The sequence below is a fragment of the Emydura macquarii genome, unplaced genomic scaffold, assembly GCF_026122565.2.
Source record: "Emydura macquarii macquarii isolate MOO-44397 ecotype Brisbane River unplaced genomic scaffold, CSIRO-AGI_Emac_v2 contig_1876, whole genome shotgun sequence".
NCBI lineage: Eukaryota > Metazoa > Chordata > Testudines > Chelidae > Emydura > Emydura macquarii.
In genome coordinates this window covers 23,551,921-23,569,037 of record NW_027132013.1, presented here as the reverse complement: position 1 = coordinate 23,569,037, position 17,117 = coordinate 23,551,921, and the positions used below count along the sequence as shown (strand labels likewise).

The following is a 17,117-nucleotide window of genomic DNA, read 5'->3' as shown; positions in this document are numbered from 1 at the left end:
ACAGACATAAGCAGGTACAACCGTATTGGTCTCAATGTATTGGGACAAGCTTATGTCAGTTGTGAATTTGGCTGTGTACAGGATCCCTTTTCAACCACTTTCTAGCTGTGCTATTCCCCTTTGTGAATTTCAGTTTTTTATTAGATTTTCCATCCATCCTGTATTCCTAGAAACTATTCATGATTCCCTTGGGGATTTAGCCAAAGTAATGTTTCTGCAACACTCTTCTATTTCCTTAAAGATTACTCAGGGCTGGTACAGACAGCTGCAACTCCCATTGAAGATAATAGGAATTTCACTCACATGAGAACAGAATTTGTCCTGTGACTAAGTGAAGGAAAACAGTCTTAGTGCTTTTCAAAGGCAAGTAAATATTAGTATTTGAGCTTGTAAAAATATTCAAATATTAATTCCCCCCCTAGAAAATGGGCATTTGTTTTGTTGCAAACTGTGCATGCTATTTTTAAAATTCTAATTATTATCCTTATTTTAAAGACTGGGAAACTGAATGGAGAGAGTTTAAAGCCATTGAAATCAAGGGGAATTAAGCACTTAAATACCATTGAGGATCTGGGCCTAAGTGACTTGCAAAGGTCGCAGAGCAAGTCAGTGAAAGAGCTGGGAATAGAATCTTGTTTTTCTGTCAATTCCTGCTCTAACCATAGAGTGTGATGTATTTGTTTACACAAATTGGACAAGTGCATGTGCAAGTAGGTAGTTAGGCATATGCAGATAAGGGTGCTCATTTTAGGACATGCAAGTGGACACTAACTTCCAAGAATGTGAACATTAAACAGCTACTGTCTTCCTAGAAAACCTAATAAAACATTTAGAAATAATTCTGTAGTGGATATAATAGGGACATTTTCATAAAAGCAGATTTTTTATTTAAGAATTAATTTGCTTCTGTTAGTTGTTCTTCACCTGAAGTCATACTCTTCTGTCTTTGACATCATTATGCTCTCCAGAGTGCCTAATTATTACCTCACAAGAAGAGCTGGACTTCTGGTGGATTGGCATATTCACATGAACTGCTAAAATACAGATATGAAGATCATTAAGTTGCCACTTTATGTCCAGTGTCTTTAAAAAAAACAAAACAAAAAAACCCCCCAGAAAACTATCCAGTAGTTCCAGCAAGAGCTTCTATGTTACCCTAACCTGTTGTTTTGCCATTGAAAGGGGAAGATCCAACAATAGCCCCCACTTTTTTGTTGTTGTTGTTGAGATATGCTATACTTGGGACATGCATTCCTGACTGCATTTTCTGCAACATTATGCCTAATGGAAAGGATTGGTTCATACTGATTCTGTTAATTTACCAGGGCAGATGCTCAGTTGGTGTAAATCAGCATATCAATGTCAATGCTGTGAAAAATGTCAAGTATTAATGGGGCTTTGTGAAGTAGGTTAGATGTTGTTTTAGACATAACTTCCCTGATTGATTTCAGTGTTCCATGCAAATTATGATCTTGTGCTTTCTCACTCATCTGAAGGCCCATCTCCCCTCCTCCCATTTCATAGTTTCCCATGTGTTAAAATTGGAATATATCCTAGAGCCAGATGTAGCTCATACAGAATCCTAGCACCCTTTAAAATAATTTTTAAATGGGAGATACTCTGATCTTGCTCCCCACATAATTCCTTGGGTTTCAGGGTTAAGGGGTGGGATTAAATTTCCCCATGAACCTCTAGAAACAGTGTGACACCACATACACAGACACACGTGGCCATATTCTGCTTGTTCTTGTTTACACTGGTGTAAAAGCAGGAATAAACCCAGGAAATGTAATGTAGCAATTCCTGATTTACACCAGTGTAAATCAGTAGAATATTGTCTAATTGTTTTGGGCAGTTATTTATAAATAATAACAAATGCGGTTACTTAAAGTGTAGGCTAACAGTGATTTCAGCTAGAGGGATTATTTTTAAATACTGAACAACCATGAAGTCAAATCATCACACTGGTAAGAAAAGAAATTCCTATAGAGCAGAATTCCCAGGGAACTGTGAATAAAGTGTGACCTTTAATTATGCTGACTGTATGAGAACAAGACTTCCCCTTGTTTTGTTTTTACATTTTAAAATGAATTTATTGCTGGATTGAAAGCCTTGGAGGCTGAATCGTTCGTTTATCCACAGGACCAGCACAGCATAGACAACAGTGATGTAAGCATCCCAGGCACCGTTCCACCAATGTGCATCAACCCAAACAAAGATGGACAGGTGTCAAACTAATGAGCCAATGACTGAATCCTGCAACCAGAGATTCTGGTAAAATCTTCACCAACTTTTCTGACAGTGGCTGCTGCCTTAAATAACAGGTGGAGTGGCAGGTATCATAGTTCTCTTCACCCCATTCTTGCTGTGCTTCCTCCCCTCCCCTTGCGGGCTGGGCAGATTTGCAAAGTGGCCAGATTGGACCCGATGGGAGACACCAAGGAGAGAGGTTTTGGTGGTAAATGAGACAGGACAATGGGGAAGTGAGAAGAAAAAAGCCTACTCAGAATGAAAAGCTGTGACACTTTATAGTAAAGGGCAGGGTGGAAGAAAACATTTACTCCCCTGTGACCTTTTTACTGTTTTTGCTCAGTCCCAGCCTATTCTCTCTCCCCCTCCAGTCTAGTTCTTACTTTGCTATGCCCCAGATGTCAGCTGTACAAAATACTGCCACCTGCCACCCTTTCTCACATACAAGTCATCCTCTCTCACCAGTTCATCCCATACACCTACTCTCACTCCCATTCAATCACACTTAACCCTGCTAATCCAGCCCTTTCCCAGCTCAGAACCAGCTCAAGTCCCCTTGGCTCCTTCCAGTCCAATTCCCATATCCTCAGAATCCCCTTCCAACTTATCCTTGTCCCCAGGCTCAGACCCAAAGCATCTTCCAGCTTTGCTCCACCAGATTCAGATTGCCCCGCTTTCCTTAGCTCTAAAACTTTCCTCACCTCTTGGAATCATTGCTAGCTAGGAAAAATTGTAACAACTTTTAAGCTGTCCTAACTTACACTGAGGGCTGGACTGGCTCCCCAGCTGGCCCCAGGACTAGGTAACTTAATTATGGTTTATGCAGCTTCGCTGTCACAGAGACTCTGGTTTTGAGTCTCTACTGTAGCTAACTGCTGAAATATTATTTGTGGGACTTAATCTCACAGGCTCCTAATGATTAATCCATACCATCAGTATCATATGGTAACTTAATCAGTGCAGAACTGTTATTACAGGCCATATTGCCTGTTTGGATAAGAGTGACTTCCTATATCACTTTTATTGCACTGTTGGAGCAGATGGCTGGCATCTATAGCTGAACGGCCCTTTCTCAACTGATTTGGCAGATAGTGTACAAAGGGTTAATCTGACAGCACATTCCGTGTTAAATGCATCCTCATCCAGTCATAATACAAATGGAAACCTGTTGCATCCATAGTCCTCTCTGCAACAATGGACATCTTTCTTCATTATGTATAACATGGCCTTAGAGCCTGATTCTCTTCTCACATATGAGCTATTCACCTGCATAACAACATTGACTTCAACAGAATTACTCCAGATTAATACCCCTGTAAGTCTACACACCCTGCAGCAGCAAGCCTCCCAGCCTGAGTCAACAGACTTGAGCTCATGGGGCTCGTGCTACCATGCTAAAAGTAAATGAGTAGATGTTGCAGCTTGGGCTGGAGCTCAGGCTCTGAAGCTAGGGAGGGAAGTGGGCTTCAGAGCCCAAATGGCAGCTTCAAAGCACTGTCTACACAACTACTTTTAGTGCAGTCGTGTGAGCCAAAGTCTGTCCACCTGGGCTGGGAAGCTTGCTGCCACAGGCTGTGTAGACACACTCACAGTTCTCTTGTCAGAAATAAGATTTTACTTTCCAGCTGCAAATATAATCAGTGTCAGCCACCAGGGGGCAATCTTCGACTGTCTCTGAACAAAAATGCTCAGTGACTTTTCAGAGCCTCTTAGGCCTTATTTATTATTATTGATTTATTTGTATTACAATGTGAGTAGACTAGGATTTAAATATGTGATGTCACTAAGCATGGGCTAACCAATATGTTTGAGAACTCTAATGTAAACAAGGCTGTACATATACTTTAATGTGCTAAACTGGTCTAGTTAGATGGCTTCAACTCAACCAGTGCAGCACAGGATAAAAGTTGTGTCTAGTCCACATTAGATTTTTCAAATGTGGCAGTTGGAACTCTAACAGAACACCTTTTATCCTAGTCTAGAAAAGGTCTAGGAGGAGTTTCTTTGCTATCTTTCTAATGGAACGTTGCATTTCCATTTTTTACAGGAGTAAAAAAATTAAAGGAATAAAAGCAAACAATATATTAAAAGTAATGATGCTGCGAAAGGAGTTTGAGGGGGATGAAGTGGCAAATTTTTTTTTTTTTGCAAATTCAAACCAAGGCAGAAAGTTCCTTCTGTAGAAGGACTCTGTGAAATTGAAAACCACAGCAATAAGAAATAGCTCTGAAATGAATCAGTGACCGAAACGAACAAAATTTAAAAACCCAAGTGGGTGGGAACATGATCTCATGGTTAGAGCTGCACACTGGAAGTCAGAAATTCTGAGTTCTGTTTGCAGCTCCGGCACTGACTCACTGCATGACCTCTGTCAAGGCATTTAATATCTTTGATATATTTCATGCATCTGACAAAGTGGGTTTCTGCCCACGAAAGCTTATGCCCAAATAAATTTGTTAGTCTTTAAGGTGCCACAGAACTCGTTTTGATGTATCAGTTTACCCAACATTAAAATAAGGACAATGCATATTTAAGTTTTAGGAGTGTTGTGATGCTTGATTGATGAATGTTGATGAAATACTAGAATCTTGGATGAAGATATTATTGAAGTGTAAAGTATTATTAAGCTTCTGTGTTAGGAAACAACCCCCCTCTTCCCCCAATTAAAAAAGATGCACATTTACTTAATAAAGTTGTGACAGTGTCACTGACGGGAGAATCTCTTGTATCTTCTGCTAGTCTTCTAGCTCCAGCTGATTTCAATGGGCATTAAGGCAGAGTAACAAATGAGCAAAAACTGAGTAAAGATGTCACCAGTTGATCCCCAAATTATTCATGGTATTACTCAATTCTGTAGTTGAGTATAGTAAGGCCTATATTAAGGCCTTCCTTGCTCTAAAGGTCTTACAATGTATGAGATACAATACATGGGACAACAAGTTAAGAAAAAGAGAGTGGGAGATAATTGGCAAGGAAAACAAGGTAGGAAGGATTCTGATGTAACAAGATACAATTCCATATGGTAAAGGAGGGTGTCTTGATAGGATGTGAGTTAGAAAAACTGGACTACGTACAGGTCGGTAGTGAACTAGTGAGACAAATTAAGCTCAGGTGCATATGAGCCCAAATCACATATTATACAGCTTTCAAAACAGAAAATATGCTAGTCTGTCAGAAAACAGCCAGAGGATGCTGAAGTATGTAGCTTGACTAGTGAAATATGTGAGAACCTCACATACCCATAATGTATCCTGCTCAACCCCAAAACGCACAGCCCCCTGAGGAAAGCAGGTGCACATTCAGCTGCTGAACAATGCAGTTCAGCCAGCCTGACTGAGTAACTGGGTCACTAACATTATGCAACAGTCACTAAGTATTTTACTTAGCAGAGAGTCACTTTAAACATTAAAGCAGGGCCACATCCTGCAAGGTGCTGAGAGCCCTCAACGCCCATGGAAGTTGAGGGACTTAGCTCTTCACAGAATTGGGCCCCAGGAGCCGGACAGAGGCAGTTATTGAAGTTACAGAATTGGGCCCAGGAGCATGTACTGAACTACTGAAATATGTGCCTGGGATATTTTGGCGGCTGGGTCTTACCAACCCTGTCGTTGTCCGTCCGGTCATGGCTTTCCTAAGGGGGAAAGGAGCCTGAACCCCCCTTGGTCGAGCAGAGCAGGATTGAGACCGAGGCGGGGAGTGGGAGCAGTGTACAAGGGTAAGGCACCCGGTCCTTGCAGAGGGGAGGGTGTTTCTGTTGGCTGTTTTGCCACGAAGCCTATGTGGGCAGGTGAGAGGTGGGCACGCTGGTAGCTCGGTAACGGCTCAGGACTAGAAAGGTGTGTGTGTGTGGCTGCAGGCCCTGGAGACCCATCCCCGGGGACAAAAAGCACAGGCTGGGGGACGTCTCAGCGGGGCAGGAGAGTGCGGAAGATGGAGGCGGGAGCCCCACTCAGCGTTGCGATGGCACGGGCTGAGCCTTCACACCCCGCTTGTGCGGAGGGGCTCTGGGTCTGCGAGGCCGGGGACTGGGCCCCAGGGCCCGCTGTGGGCCGGGCCTGGCTCCCCCGCAGCTTTCGCCGGAGGCATCTCTGGGTGGCGCCGTGGAAACTGAAAGCAAAAGAGAAGGGGCCCAGCCGCAGCCGCGAGCGGGCTCGGGCCTGACTGACTCCTCCCTCCGGCAGCTCAGCTCAGCTCAGCTCCGTGCAGCCCAGCCCAGCCCAGCCGCGCGCGGGCGGGCTGACTGAGTGACTGAGCCAGCAGCCCATAGGGGACCTGGCTCTGGCTCTGGCTCCGGCTCCGGCTGCGGCTCGGGCGGGCTGAGGCAGGGTAGCCGGCTCCGGCTCGGTCGGAGCCTCCCGGCGGGCGGGCTGGGACATGACTCTGGGCGCTCCTCGCCCCCCGGCTCCGCGCGGCAGACGCAGCCAGCAGGAAGTTTGCCCGGGTGCAAGGGCGGCCGGGCTCCCGACAGCGCCGCGCTCCCCCCATGCAGCCGCACAGCCGCCGGCTCCGCAGCGCTGTCACGGAGGCGCCCCGCACCGGCCCCGCCATGGACTCTAGGTGGGTCTGGCAGAGCAGCCCGGCGCTGGACCGGAGCAAGCGGCTGACCGTCGGGGAGCTGCGCTCGCTCTTCGAGGCTCGCTGCGCCGCGCCGGCGGCGAGGGGGCTGCCCGACCCGGCCAAGAGGAGCTGCCGCCCCCCCAACGGGCTGCTGCCGCCGGTCATCCCCCAGCTGACCGTCACCCCCGAGGAGAGCGAGGAGGCGCAGGGCAGCCCCGGAGGGCCCCCGCCCGATCCGGAGAGCGGCTGGCTGAGGACGGACAGCTCACTGCACCTGCTGCAGTCCCGCAGGCTCTCCAACTCCTCGCTGTCCTCCACGGGCTCCTCGTCCCTCTTCGAGGACTCCGAGGACGACCTGCTGAGCGACACGGAGGGCAGGAGCCAGGGCATCGTGCACCTGGAGCACGGGGAGGACATCAGCCAGGTAGGGAGGCTCCCCCCAGCGGCAGACTACGGGCTGCCGTGTACTGAACACCGCGGGAGCCAGCCTGGGCAGCCCGCTGCTTCCCACCTCCCCCGGGGACTGGCGCTTGGGAGAAGCCTCAGTGGGCCCGCGGCTCCAGATGCCCCTGCCATCTCCGTAGGGAGCCGCTCTAGAACCGGCGCCTCCTGGCTGTGGGGTGGAGCGAGCGAGCGCTGGTGTGGGGGGAGACCGGGCCGGGGTCAGATACTACGGCGATGGGCGACCTTGTGAAAAGCCAGCCGGCTAGCTAGGTTGTGGTGGGCTAGCAGAGGGGAGGCCTCCACTGCCCCGGCTGCGCTTCTGGGGCCGGGTCTCCCCCGGGCTGTCAGCCTGGCTGTTTCGCCAGCACAACGTTCATTTTAAATGAAGTCTCTGCTCCAAAGAAAACAGGGCTGCCCTCATCTAAGCCCAAGGGCTCTTTGTTGCATAGGTGCCTGCGATATTAGGCTCTCAGCTGCACTGCGCTCCCTGGTAAACACCAACTTGATAACACATCCCTCCCTCCTACAACATCAGTCACTGGCCAACTCAGGGGAGTATAAGTTACTCCCCCTCAGTCACTCCTCTCCCTGTATTAACTTGAGCTGTACTGCAAACAGCAGCACGTCCTGCCTGCGGACGTGGAGAAATACACAATTCAGCCTATGTCCTCCAGTCCCATGGCCTCAGAATGTGCACGGGGTCACTGAGCGCTCACCGCTGTCTGGTGGTGTTTTAAACGAGGTTTCAGTGACCTTAGGGAAAGGAAACCCCCCTTTCCCCTTACCCAATCACATAAACTCTGGAAAACCACCATGCTATGCTGATCAGTGATGATGCTACATGATTCTCTCTCTGGGTTTAAACAACATTGCTAGGGAGCAGAGGCTCTTGAAATGCAGACAACCCAGGCAAGTGCTGCCAGGGTTTCTCTTCTGGCTATGAAATTGCCATCAACCTCTTAAAAAACAAAATATTTTTTGGGGAATTTTTTGATCACAGGCATTTTTCAGTCTCTTTTGTCAGCGCTTAAAAATAACATTTTTCCAGGCATCTACCAGCAGATATTTCTGCTTCTCCCAGTCCCTAAGTCTCCGGTTGTCAGTTTCTGAGCTACTTCTTGCTGTGAGCTTGACAGGGAATTGGGAGTAGTTTGGAATTATTAGCATGCATGCTTTTGTCCATTTTGGCAGTAGTACACTCTTCCCAGTAAATCCCTTATGTAATTTGGCAACTGCTCTTACATATAAAGGGCAGTTTTGAAGGCATGCAGTTGTTGTTGTTTTTCATACTGTTAATCCATATTTTATTTAGTGTTTATAACAAATCTCTGGGAGCCTTGAAACTGAAATCCTTAGCCGATTCCTCCATCCACCATTCTTGAGACCCACCAATGTTTTATTATTATAGAGTTATTCATGACTGATGGGCCACTGACAATGAATTGAATCAGGAAGAATGACCACTGGGCCACTGACAATGAATTGAATCAGGAAAACATAAGTAGTGACATAGTGTTGTAGGTAATTCTTCCATCTGGATTCTTCTCCTGAAAGCTTTAGGATTATTAAATTATAGGAAGCATAGTTCAGTGGCTAAAGTACAGACCAGGGAATTATGCAACCATGATTCTATTCCCATAGACTTGCTTTGTTACCTTGGGAAAATTGACTTCTGTGCCTCAGTTTCCCAATTATGTAAAATGGAGATAATATCTTGTATCAGGGTCTTGCAAGGCTTAATTAATAGTTATAAAGTTATGACCCTCAGATGGAATCCCCTTTAGAAGGGCAAATTATTATTATTATTACAGCATGACTTTAATATTTGTATAAGTATTGGTGACCCCATGACATTTTACTTGACTTTGAGTTACAGAATAATAGAAATTAAAGATGGGGGTGGGGAGGAATATTAGATCAGCTAGTTCATTCCTGCCTGCTATTGCAGGCAGTGAGTGGGTATGACGATGGAACACAGTTAGCTCTGAACATCCATCATTGAGAGGTGTAGGCTGGATTTGTGGTTAATAGAGAGCAGATATTAACACTTCCTCAACACAAAGAACCAGATGCTACCTGTGCTGGCCCCAGGCTAACTTATCTCTGAGAATGGTCTGAAGCAAAACTATCCTCCAAGCCAGGAATCATGTTGGATGCAATTAGGTCCAGGTCCTGCACCACTGAAGTCAGTGGTAAACCTCCCATTCACTTCAATGGATGGGTGCAGTAGCAGGTCCTAAATCATTCGTCAGAACTGCATACTGCTCTGTGTACTACATTTTTAAAATATGGTACATAAGTGTATATTATGGATGTAAGCTGTGTTACCCTCATTAAATCCTGTTAAGGGGGTTAGCACTATTTAAATCTGGACAGGGTTCAGAGGAAGCACTATGTCTAATTACAAATAGAAGTAAATAATTAAGAACGCTAGCTAATAGGGGAAAAATGTTTAAACAAATAGAAAGCAGCCATCTTAAATGTTTCAAGCGCTGGTAGGATGGAGAGAGACAGATTCCATTCCAGTGCATGGGAAATCAGGGACTTTCCAGGTATTAAGATAAGTTCTGTTTCTTTAAAATGCTTTTGCAGCCCTGGCAGGTGTTGTGTGTTAATACTGCTTTGCACTCCTTATTAACCAATGCCTCATGATCCCTCCATTAGGAGAGACAGCCCATTTTACAGATAAGTGAGGCTGGGCAAGCTATTTGTAGGCAAAGCTGCAACTAGAACCTTGGACTCTAATATGACAGATCCAAGGCTGATCAGCTTTGCCACACCACCTTTCAGGTGAAGTGGGCCAAATTCTGTGCCTGTCTAACCTATCCTAAAACAGTGGCTATGTCTGCACTGTGGCTGAGAGGTGTAATTCCCAGCTCCTGAAGATGTACACATGCTACTTTGCTAAAATTAGCATTGTGGCATGGGGTGGTGGCTCAGGCTTTCAGCTTGAGTGCAATCCCATCTGAAATACTAGGTACATAATTTGGTAGCTAACCCATGCTGCTATTTTTAGTACCCTAGCTCTTCTCCAGATAGTGTATGTACATCTTCCTGAGCTGGAAATTACACCTCACAGGGGCAGTGTAGATGTACCCAGTATGGTACTTTCTCCCCTTCTTGTGGTTGGACCACATCTAGAGGTTTGAGTCTGCTACTACCTGCATGCTAATGGGCATTGTCCTTCAGCTCAAATAGTTAAAGTGCATGCTTTTATATCCCAGGTTGATCCTGGCAGAATGATCCTGTTTGGACATATTATGCTTCCTATAGTCTTTTTAATCACGAGACTAGATCATTCTCTGCTCCCAGGGCCAGGAATCCTGATAGTCAGCACTCCAGTGCATGTTCACAGAAAGTTGTGAACCAGTAAGTAAATAGAAAATGCGTGCCAAAGTGTGTTGTGTGCTTTTATGGCCTGTTCTTTATAGAGAAAAATATGAACTCCCCCTTTCCCTGACAGCAGAATTGGTAGAATTCTATGTTGTGTATCTCAAGATTGTGGGTTCAAGGCTGGCTTGTGATTCATGGGGTGAAATATATGTATGTTAGTGGGAGGACCTTGAGATAACAGATGAAATGACTTTATATTGCCAAGCCTTATAGTTAGAGGTGAGTTTGGATGTTAATATTTGTCTTGTTGTATTTAGTGTTTATTTTGGTTAATGTGAGCTGCCCTTTTAAGAACAGGGTTTGTTTGAAGGAGATTGAGAGCAGTGCCTGGGGGAGATCTTGCTTGTGTGTGTAGAGGGAAGACCCTACGTGCGTATGTACCAGAAAGGTCAGAACTTGATTTATCAAACTTATCTTTCCAAAAAACAAGCTTCACCCTTGAAGGTATAACTGCATTCAACCGGGGAATGGGTGCTTCTGGGCACCTCTACTGAGCTTTAGAGCCTTTTTTGGCTGTAGGTCACCAGTTAAGGATTAAAAGTTGTTCTCATCTGATGGAGGTTTACTGGCCCCACTATGAGATGAAGTTGGTGGGTCTGAGTTCCAGCTCCCACCACCCAAACTCACCACCTTGGTTTGTATTAATTGACAAACTCAGAATAGAAGCCAAAAACTGCACGGGCCATGGAGACCAAATTATCCTTGTTATCCCTAGGGGAACATCCCTCAGATTAGAGTTGGGGCACTGTGGCAGGGCAGTGTGTGTGGGAAGCTTGTTCTGTTGCTACCCTGTTAGTCAGACTTTGTAGCTGTGTACAATTTATTAAATTTGCATAAAATGTCATACATGGAGCTGCACAGCTACTTGGCAGTTATGTTTTTTGATTAATTAAGCAGTAGGTTTTAAAATAATCAACTATTAAAATACATAGTGGATCCTCTATGACAACTATAAAAGTACCTGCTCTCCCATGCATTCAGATGGGCACTGCAGTTTCCCATTCCTACTTTGCCTGGTGAGATAGGAGATCCCTGTTGGGAAGTATATGTACCATGGTAACTTCTACTGAGAGACCAATCAAGCCACTTACAGTTATGGAGTGAGTGAAACAATCACAAGTATTTCTAAAAACTGCTTTCAAACAAAGACAAGGAAAAATAGGTCAGGTTAGGACTTCCCTGTTGGACAGAGTCCCTTTATAGGGTTTTGCTCAGGGTGACATGATGTGGTGCAGCAGCCCCTTGTTATGTTAACAGAGGAATGTGATTTACTAGGTAGAAATGTGCCAAACACACAAACCACAGATTCCTGTAACTGTAACCATGAGAACAGCTGACAGCCAGAAAGAAGGAAAAAGCATTAGATTCTTCCCTGCAGTGATAGTAACCTACAAGTTCTTTTGGGGGGGTAGAAGGCTATTTAACATAAAGCTTATTTGTTTTGGCTGATCTTTCCACTCTCTTCCTTTTTTATCCTTAATAAAGTATCTTAAAATAGACACATGTTTCATAATTAAGGACTAAAAGTATGAGCGGTTTCCGCTCAAGAGCAGATTACATAAACTAATCCAGAAGAGAAGAATTTTTATTTTTAAACTGAGGTGGGAGGGGATCCTAATGGACTTTTTTTTTTTGTACATTATGTGAACTTCAGTTTCTAAAAGGTGCTGGATTGACAGTGACAGCCCTGTACTCTGAAGTCCTCTTTTTATTCACAGACCAAGTATGATGTGAACAGCAGTAGTGCAAGCATTCCCCCATTACTCTGTTAATGTGCCTCAACCCAGAGTTGGGTCTTTTGACATGGCAAACTTAAATGGCAGTTCCTGTACTGACATGCCAACAGTATGGATGCTAACTGGTTCCAAGAATTAGATAAATTCATGCAAGACAGGTCCATCAATGGCTATTAGCCAGGATGGTCAAGGATGCAACCCCCTGCTCTGGGTGTCCCTAATCTCTGACCCCCAAAAGTTGGGAGTGGATGACAGGGGATGGATTTCTAAGTGATTTTCTATTCATTCTCTCTGTAGCACCTGGCATTGGCTACTGTCAGAAGACAGGATACTGGACTAGATGGACCATTGGTGTTTTTATGTTCTTAAATTGTGGTCTCCTATCTTTAATGTGGGCATTTGTCCAGCTGGAACTGAAATAAGACCCAGCAACTCATTTCTAATAGTCTGCTAAATATCCCTTAGTTCCATTAGCCTTTTAGTTATTTCTGATCTGTGGTGGATTTGAAGTTATGACTTAGGAGTTAAAAGACCCTTTACTCCATTATTAATCCCCTAAGCCATTCAGTCTCTTGTCATGGTTTTTATTTTAAAAATGTAAAAAGATACAGTTCCTGCCTGGCCTGGCAGGATGAACTGGGAGGAGCAGATACAGTACTCTTGTGTAACTGTTCATGGAAAGATTGAGTGGTTTGTGTTTTCTTCCTAGTATTTTCATAATGCCGTTGAAACCTGTTTGCAAGGTGTGGTGTTTTTGGAGCATGGGGAGAAAAATAACATGTCTGCGTCATAAGGAGATGTAGCAATGTGTAAGGAGGGGTTAGTTCTTAAAAAAAATCTCTGGGCAGATTTCTTGTGTATTGGAATGGGTTTACAGTGGGGGTGAAGGATACTCATAAGAAGTGGTGCCATGCAACACACACAACTAAAAGGAGTGCTGTCTAGTGGTTAGAGCAATGGATTGGGAGCCAGCGACTCCTATTTCTATTCCTGGTTCTGTTGCTGGCTCACTTTTGTGACCTTGAGCAAGTCATTTTACCTTCCGGTAATTCTGATTCAGTCATGGGGCCACAGAGAGGACAACTCTCTAGCCCAGTGGTTAGGACATCTGCACGGGAGGTGGGAGACCCTGGGTCCAGTCCCCCTGCTCCAGTCACTCTATTTAGCCACAGTGGAACAGCTTCAAGAGGAGAGACAGAGAGAGCCCCACATTAGAATATCCCATAGCTCAGTGGTTAGCACACCCTCTGAGAGGATGGGGCCCCTATTCAATTCTTTTCTCTCCCTTTAGCAGAGAGAGGGGAATTAAATCTGGGTCTTCCACATCCCAGAGGAGTGCTGTAGCCACTGGGCTAAGAGTTATAAGGCATACATCACCACCACTAATGGTGTTTCAATGTGATGCATGCCAGTAGGCCACCTCTGCGCATGTCTACTGGATCAGGCCCCTTGAGCGAGTCAGCTGGCCAAATGGCAGCTTTTCCCTGGTTTGTGAATCACTGCGGGGCTTAGGCAGGAAATAGGCATCTGAATGCTTAGAAGCAGTGCTCATATCCAAAGGTGTGAACTTTTACCTGAAAACCTGAGTGCTGAGTGAGTTAGGTGCCTGCAGGGTTTGGTGAGAGTATTATGGGTTGCAGCAGAGCAAAAACTGAGACTCAGGCGCCTGAGTGCCTTCCTGGATCCAGTCCTCCATGTTCAGGGCTAGGGTTCCCTCAGCTAAGAGTCAGTCCCTTTGGAGTTTGCTTCCTATGTGTACATCTCTCCATGTCTTTGATCACTGCAGAAACTGCTCAGATTCATCTTTTAATGTCTGCTCCCTGTAGTTTATTTAAGTCCCCTCCACCAATGCCTGTTCAGTGCAGTAAAATAGTTCTAATACTTATGACCTTACCTTCCAATTGGGCAGAGTTTCCTCTCCCCATGAATGTATTGTGACTCTACCTTTTTCTTCTGGGATCCTCTGGTGGGGCTTCGCTAAATCCCCCCCAGATCAACAAACATCCCGAGGAAGCATCCGTGATCCCAGTCCCCCACTCTGATGCCTCCTTTCCATTTTTATAGGGACAGTAGACATTTTCCTTTTTAATCCTGCCCTTGAGTTCCCAGTCCATCCACAGAATTCTGCAAACCCTCATTCCATTTTGGGACAGTCCTCTTTTATATGTTCTGGCCTTCTACACTGATTCACACTATTCCGTGAAAGAGTTTGTTTCGCCTCCTCCCTTTTTCTTCTTGGGGTTTTCAGTTCGCTACCCCTACTCCCTGGCTCTGGGCTCCTACATGGTTGGACTTCTTTTCTGGGAGAGTCAGCTTCTAGGAACTCTGGAGAGTTCAGTTGCAGCCTCCAGGGTGTTGTGCTGGTGTCTCCTCACCCAGACTCTAGTATACTCAGGGAGGCTCTGGAGAAATTGTTCCAGTGTCACCTGGTCCATAATTTCACGTACAGGTCAAATATCTGGCCTTAGCCAATGGGCAGCTCAGTCTGTTAGCTTTTGTTCATTTGCCCTGGGCCATACCCCTTCAGTCCATCTAGTGGCCAAAAATTTCTGCTGGTACTTTTTGGTGGACAGCTCCAAGTGGTCTAAATCAACCACCTTCAGGACATCATAGCCCCAGGTATGTTCTTCGCTTATGGAGATAAAAGCTGCCTGAGTGTCCCTGGTGAGATTTGGTACCCTGTGGAGGACCCATGTTTCCCCATCCTATCCAGCTCCCATGGCCACCTTCTTAAATGTTACTAGGAAGGTATCCAGGTCATCAGTTGGGCCCATCCTGCATAAAGTCGTTCCGCGTGTATCACTCCCAATCTCCATATTGGGACTCACGAACTTCTGTAGCAATTGTTGTTGCACCTGCATTTTAATGAATTCCTGCAGCCTCTTCTGCTACTCTGTCTGCCACACCAGCAGGGATCGTCTTTCAAGTTGCTGGAAGATCTGCACAGTCTTTTGCGGTTCTTTTTGCTGCTCAACCAGCCATGGCAGAGTCTACTCCATGTTCAGAGCTGGGGAATCAATGTCCTGGACAAGCTCCTATTTGTAATGGGGTGTATGTCTCTCCCCCTCCTCCTTGATCACTGCAGAAACCACCCAGACCCTTCTTTTAATTTCTGCTCCATATAACTTATTCAGCTCTCCTCCACCAACACCAGTACAGTGCAATACAACAAGTACTTACAACCTTATTACCTTCAGCCCCCGTTCATCAGGGCCCAGGGAGAAAAGAGATCTCCTTTGATTGGGATCTGCTTCAGTGTGACACAACTAGCTCCATCCTCCCCCTTCCCTCCTGAGGCTTCTTTGCTGCCTTTTATCACTCTAGTCAGCTGAGGGACCAATTAGTTCCTTAACTCACCCCTCTTCCCCATCTGATTAGCTATTTCCTCAGTCAGCCATTGCTGGGGAAAGCAGTAGAGGCTACAGTGATCAGAGTGGTGACCCATCTCTTAGGACTCGGCATCTGTCACACCATGGAAGTAAGTGAGGGCCCAAGTTTAGTGACCTTGGTGCTTTTGAAATTAGTAACACTTATGTATAATAACCAGGGACCACACATGATTTCACAGAGAAAGGGGCAGAGGCAGAATGAACCAACCTGTCAGCCTGTTACATGGTGGAGCTCAGGCAGGGTGGATTTTGACTTCAGTTATTTCGGAACTGCCATTCTTGCCTTATCCTAGTGACCGTGTCCCCTCTAACAAGTACACAGCAGACAGACAGATATTGCATATTCACTCTTGATGAGCAGGAGTTAGTCTTCATCCCTTCACCCTATATTTATCTATGAGCAATAGAACAGTACAGTGAAGATGCTGGGAGGCTGTCTATACATCCGGTAATTTTCTAGTGATTTTATTCTCTCTGTCTGTATATCACTTCCTATGTTTAACTGATTCGTCCTATCACTAATGGGGAATGCTATTGGGATAAAGCTTGGCAAGCAGCTTCTTCTTTCTGCACCAATAAACTCTCTGAACATTACATTAGGGGCAGAATCTTCCCTTCTTACTTCCAACACTGAAGAAACCCATCCTGGATACATCCGTTCTAGCCAACTACCTTGCAGTATCAAACCACCTGTTCTTGAGCAAGCTTATACAGAAACCAGCTGAAGGCCAACTGCAAGCACGTCTCACTGAAACTAACATTCTAGACCCAGTACGGTATGGATTCAGGCCAGGGTAGGGGCACTGATGGATGATCTCCTGCTGCTAGTGGATGGTTGGCAGAGGTCCATTTTCATCCTCCTGAACCTCTGTGCAGCATTCAACACTGTTGACGAAGAGACTGCTGTCTCATCTTAGAGATGTGGCAGGGATCCAGGGGAATGCAATAAAATTGTTCACATCCTTCCTGGAGTGACACATCCAGCAATAGAGATGGGGTTGCAGCTTCCCATCATTAGATCTTTCACTTGCATTAGTTCCACAAAGATCAATTCCCTCTCCTGTCCTTTTCAACATTTACCTGCAACCACTAGTAGAACTGGTCAGATGACATGGACTCAGGTGTCGGCAACATTCAGATAGCACACTGCTCTACATATCCTTCACTGCCCAAAACCCTACCCCTACCAGCAAGATTTAATGCTTGGAAGAGATCAGCTCTCTGGTGAAGAACAACTGGTTGAAGCTGAACCTGAGCAAGACTGAGGTGATGCTTGCAGGCAGAGGAAAGTACTTAGAAGCGTTTGCAGCCACGGTGCAGTCTCCATTGGTGGAAGGGCAGTTGAGCT

General features: G+C 45.6%; 2 protein-coding genes across 3 annotated transcripts in view; both read left to right on the top strand.

Moving 5' to 3' along the window:
• Nucleotides 1–4,924, top strand: part of LOC137159527 (carbohydrate sulfotransferase 9-like) — a 31,248-nt gene extending 26,324 nt beyond the window's left edge. The window contains exon 3 of one of the 2 annotated variants that reach the window (XR_010921646.1): nucleotides 2,143–4,924. Coding sequence is in view for 1 of the 2 variants with exons in the window: in XM_067557953.1 (XP_067414054.1) it covers nucleotides 242–307 (66 nt within the window). In the remaining variant the exon portion in view is untranslated. Of the gene's footprint in view, nucleotides 1–241 lie in introns of both variants that reach the window. The other variant, XM_067557953.1, reaches the window with a different exon arrangement.
• Nucleotides 4,925–6,648: 1,724 nt separating this feature from the next.
• The window catches only part of ITPKA (inositol-trisphosphate 3-kinase A), a 52,450-nt gene continuing 41,981 nt past the window's right edge, over nucleotides 6,649–17,117 (top strand). Inside the window, exon 1 of the mRNA XM_067557950.1 lies at nucleotides 6,649–7,231. Coding sequence (XP_067414051.1) covers nucleotides 6,734–7,231 — 498 coding nt within the window. The 5' untranslated portion in view covers nucleotides 6,649–6,733. The remainder of the gene's footprint in view (nucleotides 7,232–17,117) is intronic.